The 26,023-nt window shown below is 43.5% G+C and overlaps 1 protein-coding gene across 2 annotated transcripts; it reads right to left on the bottom strand.

Moving 5' to 3' along the window:
• Positions 1 to 1,118: 1,118 nt before the first annotated feature.
• Positions 1,119 to 24,593, bottom strand: CTNNBIP1 (catenin beta interacting protein 1). 2 transcript variants are annotated; one of them, XM_072354495.1, is made up of 5 exons: positions 24,504 to 24,593; positions 13,419 to 13,510; positions 11,923 to 12,044; positions 11,344 to 11,434; positions 1,119 to 3,422 (listed from the first exon to the last, which is right to left on the bottom strand). In XM_072354495.1, the coding sequence occupies exons 3-5, from the start codon at positions 12,016 to 12,018 to the stop codon at positions 3,364 to 3,366; spliced, it is 246 nt and encodes an 81-aa protein (XP_072210596.1). In that variant the 5' UTR covers positions 12,019 to 12,044; positions 13,419 to 13,510; positions 24,504 to 24,593; the 3' UTR covers positions 1,119 to 3,363. The 2 variants fall into 2 exon arrangements, with proteins under 2 accessions (XP_072210596.1, XP_072210595.1); XM_072354494.1 differs by having other exon boundaries at positions 24,389 to 24,529.
• Between the last annotated feature and the right edge of the window lie 1,430 nt (positions 24,594 to 26,023).

Raw genomic sequence — 26,023 nt, 5'->3', positions numbered from 1 at the left:
AGGGTTAAGCATTAAAAACTTCCACAGAAGCAAGAGAAGGTAACAACTTACATTGATTACTCACCTGATAGGAGCACCAACATCTAAAATCTTACTTTATTCGTGCTTCAGCCTTTTGCAGACAACAGATCCTTTCCAAGTGTTGCTATGCCACCAGCTCATGTCCGGCTACCCCCGGGTTTATTGCAGGACCTGGGAGAATCAATCTAAAGGCTCATGTGAATGGCAAGGAGTCTCATTTTCCTTTACAATGAGCAGTGCTCACAGACACAGTGACCTTTACTGACAATTACAGCAATTGCTGCCCATCTGGAGAGCAATGAGAGGGGAATCTGATCCAGCTCTAAATCTTTTCCTCAAGTTCTGGAAAACACTGTGTAAGGAGAAGTAGATTTTAAGCCTGTTAAGAAAAGGTGAACAGCACGTTTGGAATGCCTGAAGGAATGCCTCATGCCAAGAAGCCGTCCTAAAGGATGTGTGCTTTTCTAACTGAATGCTTTAAGCACTTTGTTTGGTAGTCGAACCGCACAGCCTTTTGTATTTATCGACATCTTTCTCTGTAGGTCTGTGCTAACCTCTGACCTGTACAGTGCTGCATTTCTCTCCTTTATCAATAGCAGTTGGCCTGGGAAGGCAGAAGCAAAAGATGGAGAAATTCGTATGTGCAATAAACAAGTCAGCTGTGCTGATGTACTCTGCGCAGGTTCCTCTCCCTTCCAATTAATCCAGGCTCTGCAGTGTTAATAGGTTTTTAGCTTTTGTAACAGGAAGATAAACAATTAGACATAGAATTCAAGGGGAATATCAGGAAGTCATCTTTTCCACTTTCTCCCTGATTTATATAGCAATCCTTTATTATAAACATGCCGGCCCTGGTCTGAAGGTAAGAAATCATCTGTGAGGAGCCAGGGAGCACACAGGTAACAAAGGCAGCACAAATATTCTCAAGAGACCAGATTTCTCCCAGGTTCTGGATCCCAAAGCACACTGCTATACAACATGCTGACATCATTCAATGTATCCTCAACACGTTACTCATAATCCAAGACTGGAGTCTACATAGAAGTCCACAGAGGTGAAGCAAACATTTTGCATTTAAGAAATGGATAAGAAACAAGAGAAGCTATTAAAAACTGTATTTTTTTTTTTCCCCCAACAGTTACATTTTCAGTGAAAAGATTAAACCACAAACGCTTCACTTTTCTCCTTGAAAAGATCCAACAGCTCAGAAATGCCATAAATACACACGGAGGAAGCACGGTAGCTTGACAATGACAGGCCACCACAACCCAGCCCACTCACTCCAGCCAGCATCAGAACCACTCATCTCCCTTTAAATTAACCCTTTATGGCCTGCCCAGTTTACAGTGAATTTAAGATTAAAGTGTCTCTTAGGCAATCAAGTCAAGATGTAAAGAATCATTTGGGCTCGTTCCTGGTTTATTTTAATGAAATAGTTTTTCATTCAGCCCCAGCAAACGGGGGGTAAAGAGAAACTTCCACATTAAACCGTACAAAGCAGGAACAGAATCAGAAGGACCTTCTTTCAGAAATACAGTTGTTCTCATTACATATTTATTTGCTCAAGATAAATTCCCTCCTCATGCTCACAAAGTCCATTCTTCCTTTTGCATGCATTCTATGGTTTCTTTCAAGCTCTTCCCCCCACTGTGAGACCACAACAGCATCCTGTTGTCAGAACTTCTTGCCATGAAAAAGGGTCACGTTGTCACAGATCCCAGAGCTGTTACTCCAAATAATTAACCACCACATGAAAAGAGCCAGGAACAGGTGAATGAATGGATTTCTGCTTTAATAGGTTTTCAAACATTTCAAAATCAGTGCAACCCATGGGAAAATCTGGAAGGATTGTACAAATGACCTGCACACACCAGAGGAAATGAAGTGCTCGGTTTTAGGCAGCAGTGCTTGGAATTTTAGGCTTCTGATAGTTTAGGTGCAGGTTCCTGAACAGTCAGTGCACTCATTTCACTGCAGGTTTTTAAGTTTGTCAATGCATCTCTGTGTGTCTGAAGGCCCTGCAACTACTAAATGGTAAACCTGAGTGTCACTTGTCACTCGCCATTGGAAAGCTTAATGCAGTGCTGCTACCTCTTGGACCAGTGCCTAGAGAAAAATGCTATTATCCAGGATGCAGACGATTTCCATCTCACCAAACAGTCTCAGGGAGCCAAAGCACATATCATTTTTCAAGTGACTAGGAACTTAGTTTATTAAAGCCCAGTGAAAGTCGGATTTAAGTTAACGATCATTAATTTTCCCTTGTATGAGAGCTAGTCTCGTGCAGCAATTAAAAGGTTAAAGTGGAACTATATGTCGTATTTCAAACAAGTTCACATATTCTCTATACAAATTTGGCAAATTCACGTCACAGCCATAGTTCTCATTCTTGCAATTCCTGCAAAATACCTACAGCTCCTCTGTCAGAAGCAAAGAGAGAAGCCACCTGAACGACCAGATTAACCAGGAGTTCACAGCACAGCCCACACAGAAGCACAGAACGGCCGGTGACCTCCACGTTCCAGCTGAAACAGGTAGGCTTACTGAACTAAACACACTTTCAACACATGCTCCCAAAAGAGCTCGAGGCCACAGAGCAGATGAGTATGGAAAAACTGATGGCATCAGAAACACTGCAGACAAGAGGGAAGGAAAAACATGATTTCAAAGCCAATCAAAAACAAACAAACAAAAACAAACAAGCAAGCATGTATACATGTATAGATGTAATAAATATTGCAAAGCACATTTGTCTTTTTCCCCAAGTCAGTAAGGATAAAGTAATAGCCAACGCACCAAAACATCACCCTTCTGCAATGAGAATGTTGATGTCAGCAAAACACCTGCAAGCCAACTGAAGATGAAGCATTTGCATTGTCAGCCAACCACAACTTGCTTCCAGTTTTATGCAGCCAAATCAAACCCTCTTCAAATTCACAACTTTGACCTAAATAAGCACCACAGCATGAAAAGCTTCTTTAGAAGTAGGATGTCGAGAGACTTTAGAATAGAAAATAAAATAAGAGAAAGATTTTCATTTGTCAAGTTTAAAAAATGTCTTCCTTTAGCCAATCACAGTCTGTTCCTTTGAGCCAATCAAAAATACACCTTTAGGTTTGTCCTTACTTATCACAGCCCGGCCGAGTAGCAAAAACTTATAGGAACAGATGGCTACAAGATGCATTCTGAGGGCTGGGCAAAGGGAAGCAAAATTATAAAGGAGAAGGACAACCATGGAAAACTTAGGGTGGGCAAAGGAACTTATTAACGCTCAGCCATCCTCCTCTATCTTCAGGAATCACACTGTCCTCTCCAGCTCTGTGTCGTTCAGGTGTCCTGTAATTACTGTCTTCTATCTTCTGTCTCCGACCTGGAAAATGCCATCACAACATCCTCAGCACCTGTAATAGAGACAAGAAAATGTGTGCCATGATTACTTCAGTTAAAGAACAGTAGATGGATGCAGTATCCAAACTGTAATCCTGGACATCCACAAAATCAATAGGAAAGAGCACAGAGAACAGAAGGCTGTGTGTTTTCTCATTTTTGAACTGGAACCAACACCTACCTTTGCTAAGCAATGTTCTTTTTAACCCTAACCTAAAGAAGTCTTTTCCAGAAGAGATCAGAGTGTGGGCTCTTTTCCTTAATTGAGGCCATCAGCTGCGTAACTGCCATCAAAACTCATGTCCTCTATCATGCTATTGCCTTCCTGTGAACCACCTCCATGTCTTCCATCATCTTCCAAGTGGGCACTTATAGCAGGAAGCCCTGAACAGCTGGAGAATCATGTCTGATAAAGGCTTGTAAAGAACACTGCATGCTAAGCTCTCATTCTTCAAAAGGAAGATAACACAAGATACTCAGAAAATAAAACAATCAGCTTTCAAGGCTTCCTGAACACAGAGCATGGTCTAACAGGCACTTAGGAGAAACTTCTTCAGGACAATGGGGAAATGAAAGCACATCACGTGGCAGTGTCAAATCAGCAATTTAAATCAATCTCTCTTGTCTAGACAAGAACTGGGAAAGAACCCTGAAGGGCTGAATGCAACGTTCTTCATTTCTGGTAGAAAAAAACCCATGATCCCCAACAAAGTCAGATAAAAGTAAATGATCTCTTTCATCTGCAGATCCGCTAACAGCATTTATTTAATCAATTAGAAAATAAGATGAAACCACCAGTCACTGTCTGTATAATTTCTAAAAATCAAATGATCTGAGACACTTAAGCACAACAGATGACTCAAAATGACCATTTTAGCCTTCATTAATTAATTTGGTCTGCCTGGGATAATTTTGCTTAATAAGGTTTTCCTCAAAGCCTCTATTAAAGGATTAGACAACCAAGTAGGAAATACTATGAGCAACACTGACTGCCTGTGCCGTTCAGATCTGCTTTGCAGATATCTTTTGCCAGGGTTTGGAAAGTTCAGATTCAGCACGGATGGAGCATCAGCACGTGAAGCTCCCCAGAGCTTCCACCTGCAGCACATCCAGCAGCAGATTTCAGCTCTGTGCCCACAGCAACTTCCCGTGTACACCTGCATGCAAGGTAAGAGGACTAACAAAAGTCCTCATCTGTTACAGCTGTATGAATGGCAGCCAAAATATCACCTCTCAGCTTTCTTGTTTGCTCTTTAGTTGAGAAACAGAAGAGACTTAAAAGGAGAGAAAGAGAAGGTAATTAATTCCCCCCCCCAAAAAAAACCCAACTAAATCAGTGCTTATGAAACGTGTCCACATTTATTTTTACCCACTCCACAATTTATTTGTTTTATGTAGTCAAAGGAAGAAATCTGACGTACCAAGCAGTAATTTGTTTCTCATATGCAGGACCCACATTTTCTAGAACTACATCTGAAACTGCTGCAGTGTTCCCTCTTGCCAACACACAAAAGCCCTGCAGCCTTTTCCCTTTTCATCTCCTCCACAAACTGTTTTTTCCTTGATCAGAACATTAATGGCATTCAGCACCAGAATCCAGCTCTGAATTCACAAGCTTCAACGATGATAGTTTTTCTTCCAAGACCACAAACACAACAGTGATGGAGTAATGACACTGAAACCATTAACGAAGCAAATGCACGTGAAACACAGCCTATGCCTCTGCATTTTGTATGCATCCCCTTTCAAGCTGCAGAAGCTTTGCTATGTGAGCCCAGAGCAGCTGGAGCAGCCTAGCAACGGCAACATCAGCGGTGACGTCGCATGGGCACGGAGATGAGCTGGATTATCTAACAGATGTTGATTGTTTTCCTGACATCTCCCCTCTCCATAGGCTAAATACGAACAAAGTCATTCTTACAGGCACCCTTGTGAATTTCATGTAGAAACAGCATTCCCTACCAGCTGCACAGCTGCACAGACCCACCAGGCAGTACTCCTGCCTGTCCTGAGCAAGCCCAGCTCTCGGTGCTGCTCTCTGCACAGCTTGCTGTGCTGACCGAACAGCAGTTGAAAACACATGATGAGCAGAAATAGCTTTCAGCAAAGGACGCCGGGAATTCCGCAGTTCATTTTGGCTTTACAATCAAAATAGCTATCACTGAAGTGCAGGTTCTCACTTCACCAGATCCTGTTCTCAGATTCTGGGCCCATGTGGCACAGCCTCAATGCCAGTGACACTGTCAGCATGAGCTGGTAATGTGCCATTTGCCTGGACTCAACAGGAGAACAGAAGAAGCACAGCTTGCAACGCAATCAGAAAGCAGGAAAAGTCAAATTATAAAACGATGGAAGAATAAAGCAAGACTGTTGTAAAGAATACAGCATAAACACGTGGAAAATGCTTAAATGCCTTTAGCATTACTACTGTGTGCATCCGAGATGACAATGGAGATCAGTGGGATGGAGAATTAGTCTGGAATTCAAGGCTGCAGTCTTTCACAACCAAAGCTAATAGCACAGAAGCTACTACTGTATTCCTGCTTTGTCATTGATGTAATTATGACAACTGCAGCTTTAAAGTTGCCTGAATTCATGAAGAAAACACCTTGGAGGTTTTTCTGCCCCATACAAGATCAGTGAAGAATAAACTTACGCATAACTCCGAGCAGTATTACTTCCAGCTCCCTCCTCAGATCCTTTCTCTATTGTAGCAGAAGGACCAATGGTTTCATTTGCAGGAAACACACACGCAAAGAACCATTTGCAAGAGCCTCGGGCAATCACATTATAAAGGACCGTTTGATCCATCAAATGAAAGCTAATACCTTCAAGGCAGACTGATGAGCAGCTAGGTAATCCCAAGGCACAGCACCCAGCAGAACAGCACCCATCTCATGTGCCTCAGAGCAGCATGCATTCTGCCAGCTCACTTCACCCCCTGTCATCTCCAATGCAAACACTAAGGTTCCATCAATGAGTTTGTCAAGCATTTTGAGTTCCTCAAAGAGAAGGCACTGTATGATTTTGAGAAGCATATCCAGTGGTATTTCAGTGATCTGAGAGCAGAATCAAAAGCCTCTCTGTTGAATAATAACCATCTTGCTTGAATAAGGGCAAAAGCGCACTCTGCTATTGAAAGGGATACACTTCCAGGAGGCACTCGGTATGACAGTATTTCTGAAGACACCTTGTAGCCAAAAAACCCGGAGACACTCCTCTAGAAACAGCCCATGCAGGTTTCTCAGCACAAGAGCAGGTTTTGTTCACATCGAGTCCTGAAACCCAAGCTAGCCAGAGCTAAATGAAACCCATGGAGCAAGGCTGCTCATTAAGCACATCTATAGTCACTTGTACTCATGTACGAACACAAACACGTCCAGAGAATGGAGTAGGGGTTTCTATGCAGTGAAAGGAAAGCAGGGATTAAAGTACTAATTAATAAGGCCTCTGCAACAGTCTTACTTGGCTCCCACAGCGGATGTTTTCTTTTTAATCAAGTGAAAAATTGAAAATCCAGAGCACAGGTTATAAAGTTAAGCTGCACATTGCCTGAAGTCTGCAGCTAAGACAATAGGACCGTGGGCCATGTTTACTTCTTGCACATCCTGCACTGAGCTTTGCACTTCCACTAATTAATGTATAGAACAATGAAGAAGGTACACGCATACCCCACAAGTACCCTGCACTCTATATATACAACTCCTCTCTGTATAACCTTTCCTTTTCTGGGCACGCATTTCTGCACTGAAATAGGGATTTCCATATACCGAACAGAATATCTGCCATCCTCCTTAATGAACAAAACATTCATTGCCTCAAAATCTCAAATGCAAAAATGCTTTTCCCACTTCTGCCTTGCGCTTTCACACCCCAATCCCTCCTTCAATTCTCAATATTTAACTTGTAGCTTTCCATAGCAAGATATGCTGGCAGTGACACCAAGCCAACAGAGTAAAAGCTGGATTAGAAACACACCACCTTGACCCCAAGCAAGGTGTTACCTGCAGCTCCTACATCCAAGTGTTCTTGAAACAGCGTACAGATACACGGAACTGATTTGTTTGCAGCCAACTGCAAAATTAATAAACCTGAACAGCTTTCAGAGATCAGAAAGGTAAACGTGTTATGAATGTCAGAAAGATGCCAAATGGAAAAAAATAAATGTATATATGCTTATATATATTTATCTTTGCTTTCCCAAAGATCTTTAAATATACATTCCTTTAATCACCATCCAAACATTAACTCTTCTGTGAAGCTCTCAGTATTAATATCCTGCTAGTCTGGCATTCTAAAAATACAACATGTGCTGCTGAGAGGAGGAACGCAGTCAGACATGCGTGGTGTTCAGAAGGAAGGAAATGCTCTGTGCTAAGGAGAGCTCTAATATCTCGATTTCTTCACCACTATCTGGTATTTCAGGGCTGCAGTCCCCCTGTTAACTCCACGAGCAGCCTAGATCCATTTTTAATACCCCACCATTCAGAGGACGTGTCTAACCTAGCCAAGGCGTGTGCCTGCATCTCAGCACTGCGCTCCCTAAGGGACCAGCTTTCTTCAAGAACCAGCATGACACTCCTGTTGCTATAGGAACAAGAGAGCTGTAATCACCAAGGTCTTAGTATAATTCACATATCAGGCTTACTAGCTGCATAGCTTCCATTTTCAGATATACCACAGAGCAGTGACTCAAGGCAGCCAAGTGCTGGCCTACCATTTAGCAACTGAAGTAACTGAGAAGCAGGATTTTGTTTTTCCCCTCCCAGGTGTTTCTGTGTACTTCACTTCCCGAGAAGCATTTTGCTTCTGTTAAAAATATGTAAGAAGGCATTCGTTTCATTATTTCAAGCTCAAGAAACTTAAAGCTGAGCTTCTCTAGTTGATGCTGCAATGCAGGGAAGAAGATTAACAAGCAGCATCTTGAAACAGCTCCTGATCAGATCCTCCCCTCTAGTGCAGGCACTGTTTGCAGAGGGATGACTTCAGGTTCCTCAGTTATACCTGGAGCCATGAAAACAAAACAACAGCAAAAGCCACTGGTGTCAGCTAAGAAGAGTCTTTCAGCAAAGAAAAATGCCATATATTTTGCACTTCCATGTATGTGTTAACAATATAACAGAAAGGATCCAAAAATAATAATCCAGCAATGCAATCAGCTCAACTCAGAGTGGAAAGTTCATTCCCCCATGCACCGTCACATAGCTGCAACTTTGCATTGGACACATTGGTTGCAGAATGACTTCTCGTGGCCAAACAGATTCAACTAAGAAGCTGGCAGATCTTTATCAAAAGCCAGCAGGGAGCAGCACACAGACCAGCTCAGCAGTCTCACCTTGGTAACTACTGTGAGGGACCGCAAGAAGTCAGCCATTCTAAGACAGTATTTCATGGATACACAGCAAGGAAAACATTAATGAGACTGTGATGTACTTAAACTCAAAACCATCCACCTCCATCCTTAAGGAAAATATAATACAACTTTCTGTATATGTGGGCCCAGACTGCAGCTCATTTGATGCACTAAAGTGTGCAGGTCTGTATTAAAGCTTTTAGGGCCGAGAAGATCATTCTGTTTTTGGCAAAGAGTATGAAATAACTTTCTGCCCCATGTGTGCCTGCAGGAGAAAAAGGCCACTAAAGATTGGTGGGGCTGGAAGCAACTGGACCTTTTACTGGAAGGAAAACTGAAATCCACTAACCTGGAAAGTCTTTGTAAGTAACTCCTTAATAACACACCTGCAAAACTGCATTGAGACTACAAAAATCCTGCGTAGGAAACCCAATGAAAACATTAGAAAAGAAGGGAAGAAAACTCATTTGAGCAACCTTGAGGAAAATAAAGCAGTAAAGTACCTCAGTGCTGGGACCTGGGACAGTGTTTTTTGGTGCAAGATAATGCCATCTAGTGGAGATTAAATCTGCCTTTAGATGGCAAACTGGACACCTATGGATGTTTTCCCTTCTGTTTTTGATAATGATGAATCTAAGCAATGGTTCACCTACATTAGGTTGCAGCCAAAGGGTCCTGACAGCTGGTGCTGATTCTCAATAAAGAAAAATCATGGGAGGAAAAAGAGCCAAGAGCAGCTTTAGCATAACTGACTATTACAAACCTGCAAAGATTTCCTGGGGATCAGAGTCCTGAGCAATAAATTACAGTTGCTTACATGCCTTTACAGCATACTGCAGCTTCATCTTCCTCCAGAGGAAATGCTATTTGGCTAGGATTCCTCATTACATTTTTTCTTCGTGCTAAGTTCCAATTAATTTGAAAAGATGGCATATCTGAAAGGGCTGATGGCTTTTTCCAGCTCTCTGAAGAGTTAAATATTTTCTTTGTTCTGTTTTCTTATACCGAGAAAAACCTTTATGGTGAGGCCAACATTCAATTATAACTTGGGAGGATTGAAGGTGGATCGCAGGGTCAAATCACACAAGAAAAACAGCAGCATCGCAGATCAGATCAAAGTGAGCATTAACATGGAAGATTTCACTTCCCTAGGGAAGAGGTCTAAAGAATGTTCAAGGACTTATAGAAAATAATGACAGAGAAATCATTTGGCATCTGTACAAGTCTGGAACAAAGACAACTTTATGAACAAAGTATAAGGTTCTTACATTTCCTGTATTGCGTGGTTAGGGAGTCTAGAAAAACAATTAACTGTTGATCTCTTTTTTGATTCAATTTAAAATTTATGTCAATATTCGTTTTTTCAGCTGCAAGTTTATGGCCTGTATCAGAAAGAGCATCCTTTGGGGGTTCTTCTTAATGTTATCTTAACAGACCGAAAGCAACCTGAAGCACAATACTTGGAGCTTTCTCTACAATACCGTATCAGGAATTCTAAAGCGCTCCGACAATATTAAAGTCACCAAAGCCCTCTGAAAAGAAAATAGCTGGCTAATGTTATAGATGATAAAACCAGGCAGCTTAGACAAGGAAGTTAGATCGAGATGTATAGGAACACAGCTGGTCATGTATCTCTGTCCTCTGGCTGGACTCCTGTTTTTAGCCTCTCTTCATTGCCAAAGCTGAGACCATTCAGCATACTTTTTGTTTCTACTGTGTAGCATGTAGCTGTTTTATGGATAAAGCTGACAAATGCCAAACTGCTGGAGGCAGCATCACAGCTCTCTGGTAACAAATGCAGCTGTTCTTATCTCAACGTGTTCTCCAGTTTTTGAGGAGAAAGTGGCAAATTTTCACTTGAGACTGGCAGAAAAGTTTAGGAATTCTGAGCCAAGATACATAAGCATATCTATCTGCATCAATCCCGCAGCTATGTGAGGAATGAATGCATGCTTAGAATTGAAGTGCAAGTCTGTACAGGCTTTTTAATGGTTTTCTAAATGTCTCAGATCTATATTAAATTTCTCCTCAACTCAGTTATTTCCAGCACAAGGAAAAAAAAAAAGCCTCCTCCCAAACCAAATCCCACATTATGAATGTGATCTGGCACAGGGCCTATGAAGGGGGAGAAAAAGCCATGCAGAAAGCAGCATTTAGTTCAGAACAGATCTGCAGCTTCAGAATAACACCACAGAATTATTTACCATGACTTCTAAAGAATTCACAAACGCAACACCTACTTCATCTCCTTAATAGGAACCCAAACAAACCCAATTAAAATAACACCGTATGGCAACTAATGAAAATAGTTTATTAAACAGCTTATAACTTACCAGAACAAGTATGGAAGTTTTACAGCAGCAATTATCTCTCTCTGTGCTGTATCTTAGAAGTCTGAATCCTGCTGAACATTACACTCCAGTTCCCCTCCAAAGATTAGAGCAAAAAATGAACCACGTACCTCAACTTGCAGGATGGGTTTAAATAGGAAGTATATTATTACACAAAGATAGGAACCTAAATTGAGTATTTTCTGAGATCACAAAAGAAATAAACACAAGGCAAACAAATCCAGTACTCACCCTGATCAATTGAGTGTTGAGGCAGCTGGCTAAGTTGGCTATTCACTACACCTGCATATGTGCGCAAGAACTCCTCTTCACTGGCAGTCAGCTGAAAACATACAAAGAGCAGGTCAGCAGAAAGGATAATAAAGGAAAACTCAAGACATCATCTCTGACTTTCCAATAGGAAACATCAGAGTTACCTCGAGTTTAATCTTCAACCATTTAAGCTAACTAATATTCAGGTAAATTATAATACCAGCAAGGCTACAGCTGCAAACTGGTACATCTCACATTCACTGAGAGATTCAAAGTCACTTTAAAACAGCTGCCTTATTTTCCTGGTTTCACAGTAATGAAAAATTTTGCTGGAAATATAGAAGGAATCAGATGTTCAGATTTAGATTCAAGCATCACAAGCCTCGTATTTATGTAAAACCCTCCTCGATTGTATTTAATCACAGTATAATGGCTAAGTCAATGATAGCTAAAACAACTCAGTAACACAGCCAGACCATCATCTACTCATCTCAATGAGCACTACCCCAGTGATTACAAAATTACATCTGGAAAGTCACAAAGCACAGGCTGTCTTACATTTGATCCCATCTTCCTCAGCATGAGTAGGACTCTCACTTTCTGCTGAATGTACATCTCCTCCGGACTCTTTCCGGGGACGCCCTCACGGTTCATTCCCCTCCTGCCAGCTCCTGGATTTCCTGGAGATGTGATAAGATCAGAAAAAGACGAATCAAAACAAGTAATGGGGTGTGATAGGAACAACAGGCCAGTTTAATTCCTGAACTATTTTTCAGCAGCAGGCAGAACACTGTGAGGAATCACAAACTTCATCAGAGAAGCCCATGAAAAAAATCTGAATAATTGAATAGGGCCTTGCTCAACTCAGAGACTGAACGAGGCTGATGTTCACACACTCCTGGCTCATTATCTGTTGTTACATTGCTGCAGAAGTGGAGAAGGAGCAACGTGACTCCTAGATGAAAGAATTACTGACAGAGGAGCCTTTGTTTTTGTTTCTCCCTCCCATAAACAACATAAAACATGAGAACAGGATGCAGAACACACAGCCACGAAGCACACACTGGGTAATAAAAGTAGATGAAATGTTATCTCTTAAGCCTCGAGTCTTTTGTTTTTAATCAACAAAGCCAACAACCACAACACACCTACAGTTAAAGAATGGAAGTTATATGGAATATCTGCCAATAGGTGGCACTACACACAAGCATCAAGAAAACGCCAGCTCAGGAGACCCACACTCAGTATCCCACTATGTGTTGGGCTTTACAAGATCTGCAGTAAATACCCATAGTCATTCATGCTTTTCCTGCATGTCAGTCTTCAAGTCGTTTATTAACTTATCATATATTTTAAAAGAGGTGATGAAATGTTTCTATTTAAATCTGGTCTTCTAAAGCAAGTTTTAACCGAGATGGATTCATTGTAAGCTATATATTTAACAGGAAGAATACAAAAATGTCAAACCTGCCCATTCAGGGAATACCTTACAAAGGTAGTAGCAACATAAGGGGAAAAGTACTCAGACATGTCAAAAGCTACTGCAACACATGTGTAAAGTAAGACTGCAGAGCACCAGTGCTTTGCTCTTCGTTTACTGCACAATCAGACTGGGCCAAAGACTCTGTAACTACAGCTTATCCTATTTGACAGTTAAGGAAGTAGAACAGTCTTGAAACAATATTGAGACTGAAAAGCACTTCTCCATTGCTGTTACACGCAGATGCCCTTTAGGATGACAAACGCTACCCACCATCCATGTTGTGCAATTACATCAGGATATTTCCACAACCACTTGCAAAACCGGTCTATGCTCTAAAACAATACAATCCATCTTTAGAAACAAAGGATTGGAAAGCCTTACTGAAGTCCTTACCCACTTGGCTTTCCCAAGAAAGTCACATTCACTTGCCATACATCATGCAATGCAACCCAGCAGCATTTCCCTAACCCTGCTGCCCTTTGTCTGGTACATGGATCAGGAAAGCTCCCCCATCCCCACCCTGCTCCCTCCCAACTCAATACAACATTAAGAGCTTTCCCTGCCAACATACCTGCTTCTAAAAACCACCGAAGATCAGATAATCCACGTGCTCACTCCCAACTAACTGCCAGATCTGGAGGAAAGAAGTATGAGGAAACGGCCCTGTGAAAACAAAAAAGCAAAACATTATAGGAACATACAAAGCTGAGACCCAGATAAAAACAACAGAAAACTTAAACCACCTTTGGCAGCACAGTTTGCTTTATATCGAGGTGTAGCCAAAGATCCCTAACAGCGAAGCTCTGCCTGGAGTTTGTAGATCCTTTCTTATATTTAAAGAATAAGTTTTTTTTTTTAAAGGTAAACTCATTTTACATCTGCAAGATCCATACCCTGTACATACCAGCGACACTCCCAATCACTAGAGAATGGGAGGTATTCAAGCTTTGCAGCCCTTGAGAAGCCTTAAGCACAAAAGCCAGCTCCCTGAACAAGCCAATTAGAAGTAGTGACATGTCATTTCTTCTAGATACAAAAAAAACCAACATAACAGGCAAAGCTTACAAAGGATTTGAGGAAAACTATGGAGAAATGGAAAGCATGGTGACTTCAACCAAAATTACTGTTTTCAACTACACGTATGGTATGTGAATATAGTAATTACAAGACTGGCATTTGAATGCTGGGCAAGAAAGTCCTCTGCACAGAATTTTTCCAACCAATCTCAATGTTCAGCCAACAACAGCTAATGGTTACATGCTCTGATTTTCTTCTTCCAGACTTGTGGCAGGTAGCTGGCACTGGGTACCAGGGCTCAAGAAGAGTTTTCCTGTCCATTACATTAGCATGTAAGATAAATGATTCAAGCTCACAAATGGAGCAGTGAATAGTTCAAGTCTCCAGTAACCACAGAATGGCTTGGGTTGGAAGAGACCTCAGGGATCACTGCTCTGACCCCTCTGCCACAGGCAGGGTTATATGCTATATAAGAGCAAGAGCCTGTGACTCAGGACAGCATCACAGCTAGAACTGTGTAATAATTACCATAAGCTGCTGTACCTTCATATCTGATTAGAGAAGATGCACATACCCACATCATTTGTTAACAAACTCCAGTTTACAATCATTAAATGTCCTTCAGGGCTGTTCACCCCCCCCCATGCAGGCGTCATTACTAGCAGAGAAAAAGGGGTAGCTCCAACCACTCAATATTCTGTGCACCAGCTTCATCAGAGAAAAAAGCTGCGTTCAAAACACTGCCAGCTTCACCCAGATGTTCTCTGCAGCAGCTCTTAGTAACAAGTCCTGGAGGCAGCTGAGCTTTAGCGTTTTATCATTTAAAAGAATCATTTCACCTCTCCAGAGGAGAGAAATCGCCTGAACTATCTAAACCATACCTTGTTAATTAGCTCTCACTGTTCTTGCCCTCTAAATATGCAGTCCCAAGGAAGATCATCTACAGCACTGACAACAGGACCATTTGCAGTAACTAATTGCCGTTCTCATTCCTGCACACCTCAAAGTAACCCCACACAGTGTGCAGATATTCACTGCACACCTGTGAGAGCTCCTTCCTAAAGGAAAAGCCTAGTATATGGGAGCAAACCACTTCTGAGATGTGTTAAGTCCTACTCACAGTAACACAGTATTTACCATTACAACCCCCAATCCTCCCCTAAACCCCTAATAGTCATTATACATTTGTTGCATTTAACACAAATTAGAACAGGAAGATGAAACGTTTTCCCAGCGCTGTAAATTCAGAGGAATTCAGCAAATCAATGGGCAGACCACCACACCTGCAGACCGTATCTTAAGAGCATCTTTGCTAGCCCATAGTGTGAGGGCTCTGCTGGCACACACCTTCACTGCTGAAGGTCCAAGACAACTGAACTAAGTCAGATAAATCACATCATTCCTTCTTAAATGCACAAAAACACAACTACAAGACCTGGTGGCCTTGTTGTACCAACCAACTCCTAACTGTTATGAACATCAGCTCCCACATCCAACGTTTCCGCTTATAAACCAATATTTCCCTGTTCATCTCTAACAGATCCAGAGAAATAAAAGACCTAAAAATATTTTGCAACTGTGTATTTTAGGGGTGGGAGGGAAGAAGTGCAAAATGGGAGAAAGAGTTCAGCAAGACAGCTGAGGAACAGCTGAATCATCACCACAACAAGTTGCACACACAGTATCTCGAGCTCCAACAGATCTGCCTGCTGCACAGCAATCCACCCAGCTCATTCTTCCTCTCGGTTACAATTACCCTCTGTGCTCACTCATACCCACGTTTTGCTCCTGCCCAGCCCCTGCTCATTCTGTCAGCACTCAGCTCTGATTTGCTGCCCTTCTGTCCCCACAAGTGGTGAAGAGAAAGAATGAGAAAATCCCTGAAAGACGAGATATTGATCAGTGTGATCCCAAACAGGGAGATGGAATAGCGTGAACTGCCATATACCAGACTGAAGGGATTCCCACAGCATTAATAGGTGCTATTTCATTCAGGTGAACAAACAAGGTATGGACCTAGGAGAATGTGAATCTAGAAATAAATGTAGGCTGTCAGCCACACCTCCCTTTGAGTTAAAAAAGATTCAACTGAACGAATAACAATCTCAACCTAAATTTTCTGGAGAAGTGCCTTTCATGCTCAGTAAGCAGAATGCAAAACCATCCAGAAACCCCACTGCCCTTCCATGGGTACTTATTGGTCTAAGCCAAGAAATACGGGGCTGTCAGCTCAGTTCCTGGCAGTCGTGCCCTGAATTATTACTGCTAAAGGACGAGATGCCACGAGGTGATGAAGCCATCAGTACATGCTGTTCTCCCAACCTAGAACTGGTCTCTCCAGGTATGACTGTTCAGCAGGGTGAACAGCAGCAGTTCAGCATCTCATCCATTCGGCAGATAAGAACAACTTCCTCTCTCCTGAAATCGACCAGGCTGTGCATTTCAAAAGCTGTCCTTTAGGCCACAACAATTGTATCTCCCACTAAACTGTGTTAAACGACTAAATCCTTCATGTTGGTCCCATTGCATCCAACACGCAGTGAAATGGACATAACTGGGTCACCTCATTTTTCCCTGCTTGGCACACACAGGGAATGAAACTTGGTTCTCATTTATATTTAATATGATTCACAAGACAGAATAATGAATGAGGAAGCCCCGCATCTAACATCCAAAGCTGCCAGCCCAGCTTTGCTAAAGTGACAAATTTGGGTTTTAAACCCATGGGCTCCCTTTCCCAAGCAGTAAATCTTCAGAAAAGCTGCCCCATCCCTCACTCTGCCTGCAGAAGGGTTGGGTGAGCATCACAGGAATGCTCTCAGCTTGGCAAGGCCCAACATGTGGACTGGGCAGAGCCCTGCATGCCTGACATCCCTGCTCCCAGCCCTCTGCCTACCCAGCCCATCCACCCGGCAGTGGAAGCAGCAGACACAAGCCTGTCCCTTTACAAAAGGATGGCTTTAAATACCACCTGATTCACTGAAGGACTGAAGTTGCACTTCCTAGCAAGGCAGTAAATTGGGATGAGAGAATAAACAGAAGATGTATGTATACCTGAGAAGTTGGGCTACTGTGTGGTTACATTGACAAGACAGAAGAGGACTAAGTATAAACTCTTCTGTTAATGGAAAGGATGCTCCCTTGGCTCATTGCTCATGGCCATGAAAACTTCATCATGGAAAGAAAAAAGGTCCCTCTCAGAAGCAAACAGAAGAACCACACGGGGTTCCCTTCAACCACTAACCCGGCATACAACCCTACAGTAATGCAGAGATGAAATATTACCTTTCCAGCTCGCCACCTCCTGTCCTTTTCCTAACCAGATTCAGAACATCAATGGCACTGTTTAAACATTAAAAAAAGCCACAGAGATGGGAGAACTCTGGACACAAACTCAGCTGAAAGCTCTGTTTTACAAACAGATGGAAACAGCTCCTAGGGAAACTTGGGCTCATTGGCCAGAGCTGCTCTGACTGAGCTCTTTCAGTCAAGGATTCCAGCACACAGCAGCCAACAAGGACAGATTTATAACCATTTCCCTCACTTCCACCTCCTCTCCTACCAACTCAAAACCTGGAAGGGCTTTTTTTCTGGGCACTGCCACAGAAAGGTTTATTATAAACTATTTCTCAACTCCTGATGCTCCCCTTCCCCCCCCCCCCCCCCTCTCTTTTTGCTTTTCCAAAATGAACCAAAGGATATTTCATATCCCAACAGAAACAAAACCCAAACAGATTCAAACAGAATCCAACAGGAGCTGGTTCAGCTACAGAAGCAGCTTTTTCTTCAATCTGTTCTATTGGAGGCAGCAAAAAAAACCCTCAGTTATTGGGATAGGATTATAAAGGCTCAGATAAGGAGTTACGGTGAATGAACCCAACCACTGGAGGTTCCATTTGTACTGCACAATGGAGCTAACAGCTGGCATGAGGAGATCCCCTTCACCCTCTGATATCATTACCCAAGGTGAAGCTGCTTGCTCCCACCACCACACCACGGAGTATTCAACGGTTAAAACACAGTCAAAACAGCAAATTCCAAGTGCAAAGGGATGCAGCACCTTGAAGCCTTGTTAACGTTCAAATGCTGTTTTACAGAGAGCAGCTTGAGCACTGAAAGCTTTCCAAGCTGGAGCCCGAAACCTCAAGTCAGGAAGCAGAGTCTGCAAAATCCTGCTACCAATTTTCCTCTAATTCTATCTGACTCATGACCTTCAGTTGCAGGCAGCTGGAGGCTGGATTCATTTCCATCTCCAGAGGGATATGGCAAGGAAGAATTCATAACAGCTACCTATTTATAGGTGAATGGTAAGAGCTGAAGTATTTGTCTATTTTTGTCTTATTGTTTTAAATCCAGCTTTATCTTCTACTTTATCACAGGACCTGGACCCCAGTGTCCACACAAACCAGATTCCTGCTGTCTGCCTTAGCACAGCAGCAAACCTGAGTGCAGAAGACATCTCTCACACCTTATGCAGTTAGAAGGGGTGGTACAGGCTTTTTGGCAGTCAACTCGAAGCCTCTGAAATTGAATGTATTAACAGCAACAAAACCTTTGAAACTATTTTGAAACAGCAATTCGCCAAAAACGCTTCAAAAAGTTACAAAACGTAGCGACTACAGTTAATACCCAGATTTTATCCCAAGCCAAAGAAACAACTTTTAAGAAGCATTGCAATACATTACTTCAGCTGAAATGAAGTGTTGCTCTTGTCCTGACCACCAGCAGCTCTCTCAGAGGCTCACTGCAGCTCTTCTCTTATTTATACCAAAGCTACCAACCTTTAAACAGGAAACTAGGCCATAATGATAGATAGCTAATGACTTTAACTACTGGGTATCCCAAACAACAGAATCATGGCTGTAAAAAAAAAGTGGTACGCGTCCATCATCAAGACAAAACAACGCTTTCCACTGAACTCTTTATAGATATCCTAGCTTTCCAGAAAGAGAAAACCAAGCTTTTTGGTTGAGAAGCCTGAAGACATTGGTTTCGTTTCCAGTTTGAACTTGAACTAGTGAAAATAATGAGGACCAGAAATAAGTGACAATTTTATCAGTACCTTACCAGAATCAAAATATTTTCCATTCAAAAACTGCATAAAATAAGAGAGGTCTGCTATACGTACCAGAAAAAATATATCCCCGTATAACATCTCCATCAATGAAGTATGGTATTTTGGGGCTATAGGTTACGGATACCAAGGTCAGACTCCTGTAGCACATGTCTGCCCTGTGTTCATACCAGGAACAGCCCCAAGGGCAAAGCACAAACATGTATATCTTCTGAAGACTTATGGATCATTAGCATTATAACTGGGTTTTCCTGATGACTGCCATTAACGTTGCAGAAACCAAACTCAACAGGCTATAACGCAACTTAATTCATGGGACGCAAACGACCCACACCATAAACACTGAAATAATTGGTTGACCACAGAAGCAATAAATCAGTTCAGTCTTCCTAATGAACCTAAAACAAGCTTATCATACCTTCATAATCCTCCTACCCAATGGGTACAGTGTCAAAACTGATGTAAGAATCTGTGGATGTGCAAGGTGCTCAATGTTCTTTCTGCATTCCTCAGTAACTCTCAAGTGGCTTGAAATGGAACATGGAGCACAAACACACATGAACAACTGTACATTCATTACCAGGCAGCACTAATGGAGAAACACTTCAATATCTGTTTCCAGCATTTCCATACTGTAATTGCATTCAGATTTATGAAATTAATCTGCTGTTAACCTCTGGATAGCACAGAAGTTTCACGTTTCAACCTCCATTAACAAAAAGGCAAGTGACATTACTAACAGTCACAAACCCATACGGAGCGGCCTGAAACCAGAACGTACAGAACTCCAGTAAGTATCTGCAAGCAGTTAAAATAACAATCATATTTAACTTCTATTTACAAGCCTGCAATAACAGCCCCCTAAACCCAGAAGTGCCATATTTGGAGCCGAGCTCCTGTGGTCCAGTGACCAAGCTCTCAGCATGCTGCATTGTTCTGTTTAACCAGAAGTGGCAGAGACGGAGAGCAATGCCTACTGCATGTGTTCCTCTGCACTATTCCACTTGCTGAAGCACCATTATACTTACAGGTAGTCCTTTGGTACATCTCAGCATGGTTTCTACAGCATATTTGTGACAGTTTTCAATTCAAAACGTGACTTACACTGCCCTGTAATTTGCATGGACATCTAAACACCATTAATGACAGACGACACGCATCTCACACTGAAAAGAACTACCACTCTTTTATAGCAGGGATTATGGCTAACAGGATTTCTTTTGGTAAAGCAATTAAAATGGGAGCAGTTATTAGGCTGGTGACTAGCATTTTAATGTTTCACAATACTGTAGCAAAATACAGTGTCAGAACCAAGGACACTTGGAGATTAATAGGTGCTGACTACCAACACTGTCTAACCATTCTGGCTTCATACAGCAATATTGGCTGTAAAACCCTGATGAATACAGGCCTTTCAACACCTATACTCACCTTGCCCTTCAAAGGAAAAGAAAAAAGAATATCACAATCCTGTGCTACTTTCTGCATAATAATAATAATAATAATAAACAACCAACAAACCAAACAAGTGCTTTAGTTTTGAACCTATATAGCTTAGGTTTCTAAGCCATTTTGGCCTACAGGGCTCCTCTAACCCCATATGCAGAAGCATGCCAGCTCACCTCTTCTCTGAAGGACTGACTTAAAACAAGAAGCACATGAAAAGGGATTTTGTTACCCCCTTTAGGTCACCGAAGATGGAGAGAGGACAAAGGAAGAAAAACAACTTGTCAATTTTAAGAGAGGACTTTTAATATTTGCAAACTTAACATGAATTCTTAGTTGAAAAGCAATTTTACTGCTGACGTTTTGGCACCTGTAGTTTTTGGTAAAGCGAGATTACAAGGAAGGAACTCTTGCCTCCAAGGGATTTCCTACTTCTCAGGAACAGGGATGCAATTTCCTTCCTCCCTAGTCACAATTTTGTACATACAGTTAATTATATTAGCCCTAAACTGTGAAAGAACCCTGTATGAGGTCGTTGTCTGACAGCACTCCCCCACTAACATGCACACAGGCTGGAGGGAAGCACACACTGACCTCAGGTTCTCTAAGGGCTGTGAGTGTGAAGCACCACTCAGTGCTGGAGCAGCCTACCCCAGGATCACAGGCTGAGAGCACTTACGTTAAAGGCATCCAACCTGAGCCTCGTGGAAAGCTGAACGTACAACTGCCTGGCAAGTGCCACTTATTCAGAGATTAACAAAATTCAGCACCTAAAACTGATGGTTTCACAGTACCATAAGGAGACATAGAAGTTCCTTCTACCAAGACTACAGGTATCACACATGCAATAAAACATATTGCGACTAATCTAACTCCAATTAGATGAATACTAACAGAAGGTGTTAGCTCAGGGACCATTAAAAGCAACACTAAAGATCAGGCAGATTCTTCTCCATGTTAAAAACTGTGAGATTTCACACTTCCCAGAGCTTCCCTGAGGGCTACACTGGATGCAACAGGCAGAAGATGACAGAACAGGGCAAAGGGAATCACTGCAGGTCAGGACGGATTTCTGCCCTTTCCAAACTGTCGGTGCAATCACAGTGCATCCTTATTAGCATCAACACAAGGAAGGGGCTTGTGATTGCAGCTACTTAGAAAGTGAAATGGATGCAGTAAAAGCAAAGTGCCCAAAGTGTATTTCTTCACGCACATTCACTATTACACAAAGAACTTCACTTAAGGATTCAAGTATCCTTTGTAAAAGCTGGCGGATGAAGAATCGTGGCAGTAAAATGAAAGTTCTGCAAAATGCTGTGTGTGATTTGTGAAAGATACACCCCGCAGCCATCACATGCAGTGATAAAAGTTCCCTTACAAAAATGGCACTTCTGACTTCTGGAGTTAAGCAAACACTTTCCCAAATTCCACATAAACCAACGAGTATTATTTGGCATCTACATGCATTCCTGCCAAAAAAGCAGCTACGCTGATGTGAATGCTCCTACTTTTCTCCATTTGGCATCAATTCCTACAGTTAATTATATTTTAAGTGCGTTATTGCTGATCATTTCTGTTTCAACATCCACTTCCCGCATTTATCTTTGAGCTTAATATGACCCTCCTGGACCAAGTGAACAAGCCACCAAAACACAATGAAATCATCAACATCCCATGTAAGACACAGCACGATTTCAATTCAATTATTACAGCAGCAGATGTCGGTGAGCAATGGGACTGCACTATTCCCCTCCCAGCTGTACAAAAGGCCTCCATTGGTAATTTACTTCAAGTTGCTTCAGCCTTTACACTCCCATCCTGCAGAAACTGTGCTGCAAAGATTTAGGTCACATCTCCTTCAGGTGTACACGGCTGTGTGTCCACGTACACTTCGTTAAAACTCAAAGAAATTAATTAAAAGCTCCTCACCGACTTCTGTGTGCACTAAATCAAGACCTGGGTGAGTTCAAACGCAAAACAATTACACTTAATTAAACATCACGACGTCCTTGTGACTCATTTTTATAGAAGGATAAATGGAGTCAAAGTCTCGGAGCTTGCTCATGGTCACACACAGCTGATTGCTGAAGTTGCTTCTACTTTTGTTCTGCTCCCCAGTCAATGGGATTATGCCAGTCCAAACCAAAGTTTTTAGAGCTCTTCCTGTATCAATTTAACTCCGGATGAGATTTTGGGGCATTTCGGTTTGCTTTGGAAACAAAGGTTCAGATGTGATGTTCTGTAAAACATGAGGGATGGTCACTGAGAAGGATGGTTACCCTTCTTAAATTCAAACCGGCATTTCAACTACATATAAACACTGTTACATTCCATCAAATCAACACCACTGAGCAGAAACCATTCATACCCTTTCCTCCTTTTTAGGAGCATTTGTTACACAGCTCTCCCCCAGTGCTGTGTCTCCAAACAAATCTGAGTGTCAGAAGTGTATTCCACTCATCCAATCACCAACTGAAGTTCATTTGTCCAATCTTTTACTTTTTCTCACCTATCAGAGCAGAATGAGCAAAACCAGCAGTGCTGCCTCACTGCTTTCTGTTTTAATGGCCAGTCGAAGACATGGGGAGAAAGAACTGCAAGCTCCATCCATTCTTAAGAGAGAACAGCATCAAGGACAGTGCAAAATATGCCGACTCCTATCAGGCTGCAGGACCATTAGTGTCCTCCCAGTTGGATGCCAAGGAACATGGAAGGCGCTTGTGTTATCTTTCCATAATTCCTCTGGCAATGCTTCTAATGAGCCAAACCAACACTACGCTAACTGCAGCAGTCGTGGGGAAGTCATAAAGCTTCATCCGATCACTACCAGTTAACTTTTTGGAAGTGGCCTTTGCTCCATCTTTCACTCAGGCCCGCTGGCTTCCTTGTAGCCTTTTCACTCTTACACTGCACCACATCAACTAAAAGGGCACTCAAATCACCTCACCAACAATTCTAAGTTGGATAGAAGAAGCTTCCAGTTTCTACCAGAACTGTGATATAAGGGACAAGGCTTTCTCAGCTAATGCCAAAGTGAAGCAGCTCCTGGTAATGCTCCCCAAATACTCCCAAGATGCAGTCATCACTATAGCAGAGTTAAGCCCTAAGCAAGCACACCAAAATCCCTCTCGCATCTGGCCTGGTGGCTTTTATTAACCATCGCATCTGCAGAATGTCTTCCTCTCATCCCACAGAGCATCAAAGCTTACTTTGTTAAATGTACCAAGATGAGGAATGGTCAAATAAAAGATGATATACAGCAGAACAAAACATCCTCTTCTTGAGGGGAAGGAAAACAAACATCAGCCTACAAGTCAAACATACCCTGATGAAGGGCATCTGGATGTTATGCAGAAACTCTCATCTCTTGCCTGCTTTCTAGCATGCAATTGCATTCTGATTTGGAAACTGACGCTGCTCACACATCTTTCCAAAGGAGACAGAACTACGGCCAGCCTGCAGATACCGCCCGTATTTATGGCCAAGTTAGAGTACTGCTCCAGATGCTCTACAAGACCCTGAGCAGACACACAGCCTGGAGTCAGGGCAGATGACCCACAGAAGCCCACCATCCAACACACCGCAGCGGGTACCGGCCCCGAGGTGATGGTCAGGCACGAGGAGCTGCAGGAGCTCCACGGAGGTGACACCGGCGGTCCCACCGCCCCCAGCACACGCTGACGAGGGAATCGCTTCACGCAGCCATTTCTGGGCTGGGACCCAGCCGCCCCGAGCCAGGGTGCCACATGACGTAAGGGATGATGCCAGAAAACGAACAGGGCACCTCCCGTACCTGTGCGCCGGGGACGCGGCCTCGCAGAGCCCGCCCGCTCCGCAGGTGGCCGAGGCCGGGCCCGGGGGTGCGGGGAGTCCCGGCACTACGGCCCCGCTCCGGGGACAGGACGGGGTTCGGGAGCCGGCGCGGAGGCCTGGGGCGGCGGGCGGCCCGAGCGAGAGCCTTTGTTCCAGGCCGGGCGCCGCGCACAAAGGGCGGCCGCGCTCACCTGCGTGCGGGGCCGGAGCGGCCCCGGCGGTGCTGCGGTGCGGGCGGCGGTGGGCGCGGGCGTGCGGAGCCGTGCGGAGCGGAGAAGAGCGGCCGCCTCCTCCGTCGTGACTCACCGCGGCGGCCCGACGAGGCAGGGAGGGACGGAGGGAGGCGCCTGGGCGGCTCCGGGGGAGGGACCCGCCGCGTCCCCGCGCCCAGGGCAGCGGCGGCGCCGCAGGCACCACCCGAGAGCCGGCCGGGAGGAAGGGGCGGGGCCAGGCGGAAAGGGGCGGGACTACGATGGGGGCGGGGCCATGAGGAGGAAGGGGGCGGGGTCAGAAGGAAGGGGGCGGGGCTTCTCGCTGCCGTGGGTGCCGCGCTCCGGCTCCGGCCGGGTGCTCACCTGGAGGAGCGTCCTTTGAAGCCGTCCCCGCAGTGCCACATGTCCCCACGAGATTTCCCTCTGGCTGTCCCAGGCAGCACAGCAGGGCTGAGGAGCCCCGCTCTGGTGGTGCCATATCAGACAAATCACGCTCGTGTTAAGCCCGGTACGTGGCCACTTTCCTATAGTGCTCCACTAAGGTTGTAAAGACCCTGCAAAATTCAAACTCAAGCTTATCCAGCAGAAGCTGCTATCATCCAACACCCTCCAGCTGGGACAAACACCCAACTACCTGTTCCAGCACTACCAGAGGCCCCATCCTAAGTCCTGGCATAGTAACCCTACCCTGGTGCAGACCAGAACGGAGTGAAAGCACAGTGACCAGACAGGGAATAGGAATGACTGAGGATGAACCACGAATGCGGCACTCTGCTCTGTCACCCAGCTGCATTTCCACTCCCTGCTGAGCTGAACAGCAATGCTGCTTCCCTCTAATTCCCACCAGTGAGAACAGCAAGCACACAAAGCCTTTTTATCTAAGTGTTATTTACTAAAAGGCATCTGTTTTCTGCTCGGTATTTAACTTAATTGCATAAAAACAGTCACAGCAATGAAATAGGTGGCACTTCCTTTAACAGCTTGCTACTTAATGACATCAAAGCTCGATGCCACTGAAATCCATACCCCACCGCCAGTTAATGAAGGTCTTAACATGAAAGCCTATGCAAAGAGCAAACCCGAGCTGCTGACAGGAACAGAAATGGTGCAAATACGCTGGGATCTGAGATCACTAGCACATACCCGCAGCACAGCAGGCAGTAATGATAATTAATTATTTAAGAAAAGAACACAGGAGCACCAGCATAAGCTGAAAAAAAAATATGCAGAAGCATCGCTCTGGGATCCTCCAGTTGGATTACCATTAATTAGCACAGTACATGAGGCTGAGGGAAATTTCCAAGAGCATCTTATGGCAGCAGGAGCACACGATTAAGCCATCATCTGTATCTTTGCTATACTGTTAGTTTTCATCCTGATAGAATTGTGGACAAAACACAATTTCACAGCAAAGCACTGTCTGGTTTTCCTATTCTAATTTAACTCTAATTTAGCTGGCCAACTGTACAACAGCATGATACAATCTTACATAGCATCAATTTAATGTATTGCATTAATTTTTGCAGACAGAGGTGCTATGTAGCTCCCTCTACCCTTCAAGAGCATTGTTTTCTTAAAACAACAGCTTCTGACTCACCTTCTTTTGCTACCAAC

This window comes from Excalfactoria chinensis, chromosome 20, assembly GCF_039878825.1.
Source record: "Excalfactoria chinensis isolate bCotChi1 chromosome 20, bCotChi1.hap2, whole genome shotgun sequence".
Taxonomy (NCBI): domain Eukaryota; kingdom Metazoa; phylum Chordata; class Aves; order Galliformes; family Phasianidae; genus Excalfactoria; species Excalfactoria chinensis.
This window is presented reverse-complemented; position numbering and strand designations above follow the sequence as displayed.

Excerpts from the sequence above, each read along its gene's own strand:
- CTNNBIP1 (XM_072354495.1), bottom strand. The coding sequence starts at position 12,018 with ATGAACCGTGAGGGCGTCCCCGGAAAGAGTCCGGAGGAGATGTACATT. Across the intron at positions 11,435-11,922 it reads TGAGGAAGATGGGATCAAAT|CTGACTGCCAGTGAAGAGGA; the intron begins GTAAGACAGCCT and ends GTATGTTTTCAG. Across the intron at positions 3,423-11,343 it reads TCAACACTCAATTGATCAGG|GTGCTGAGGATGTTGTGATG; the intron begins GTGAGTACTGGA and ends TCTCTATTACAG.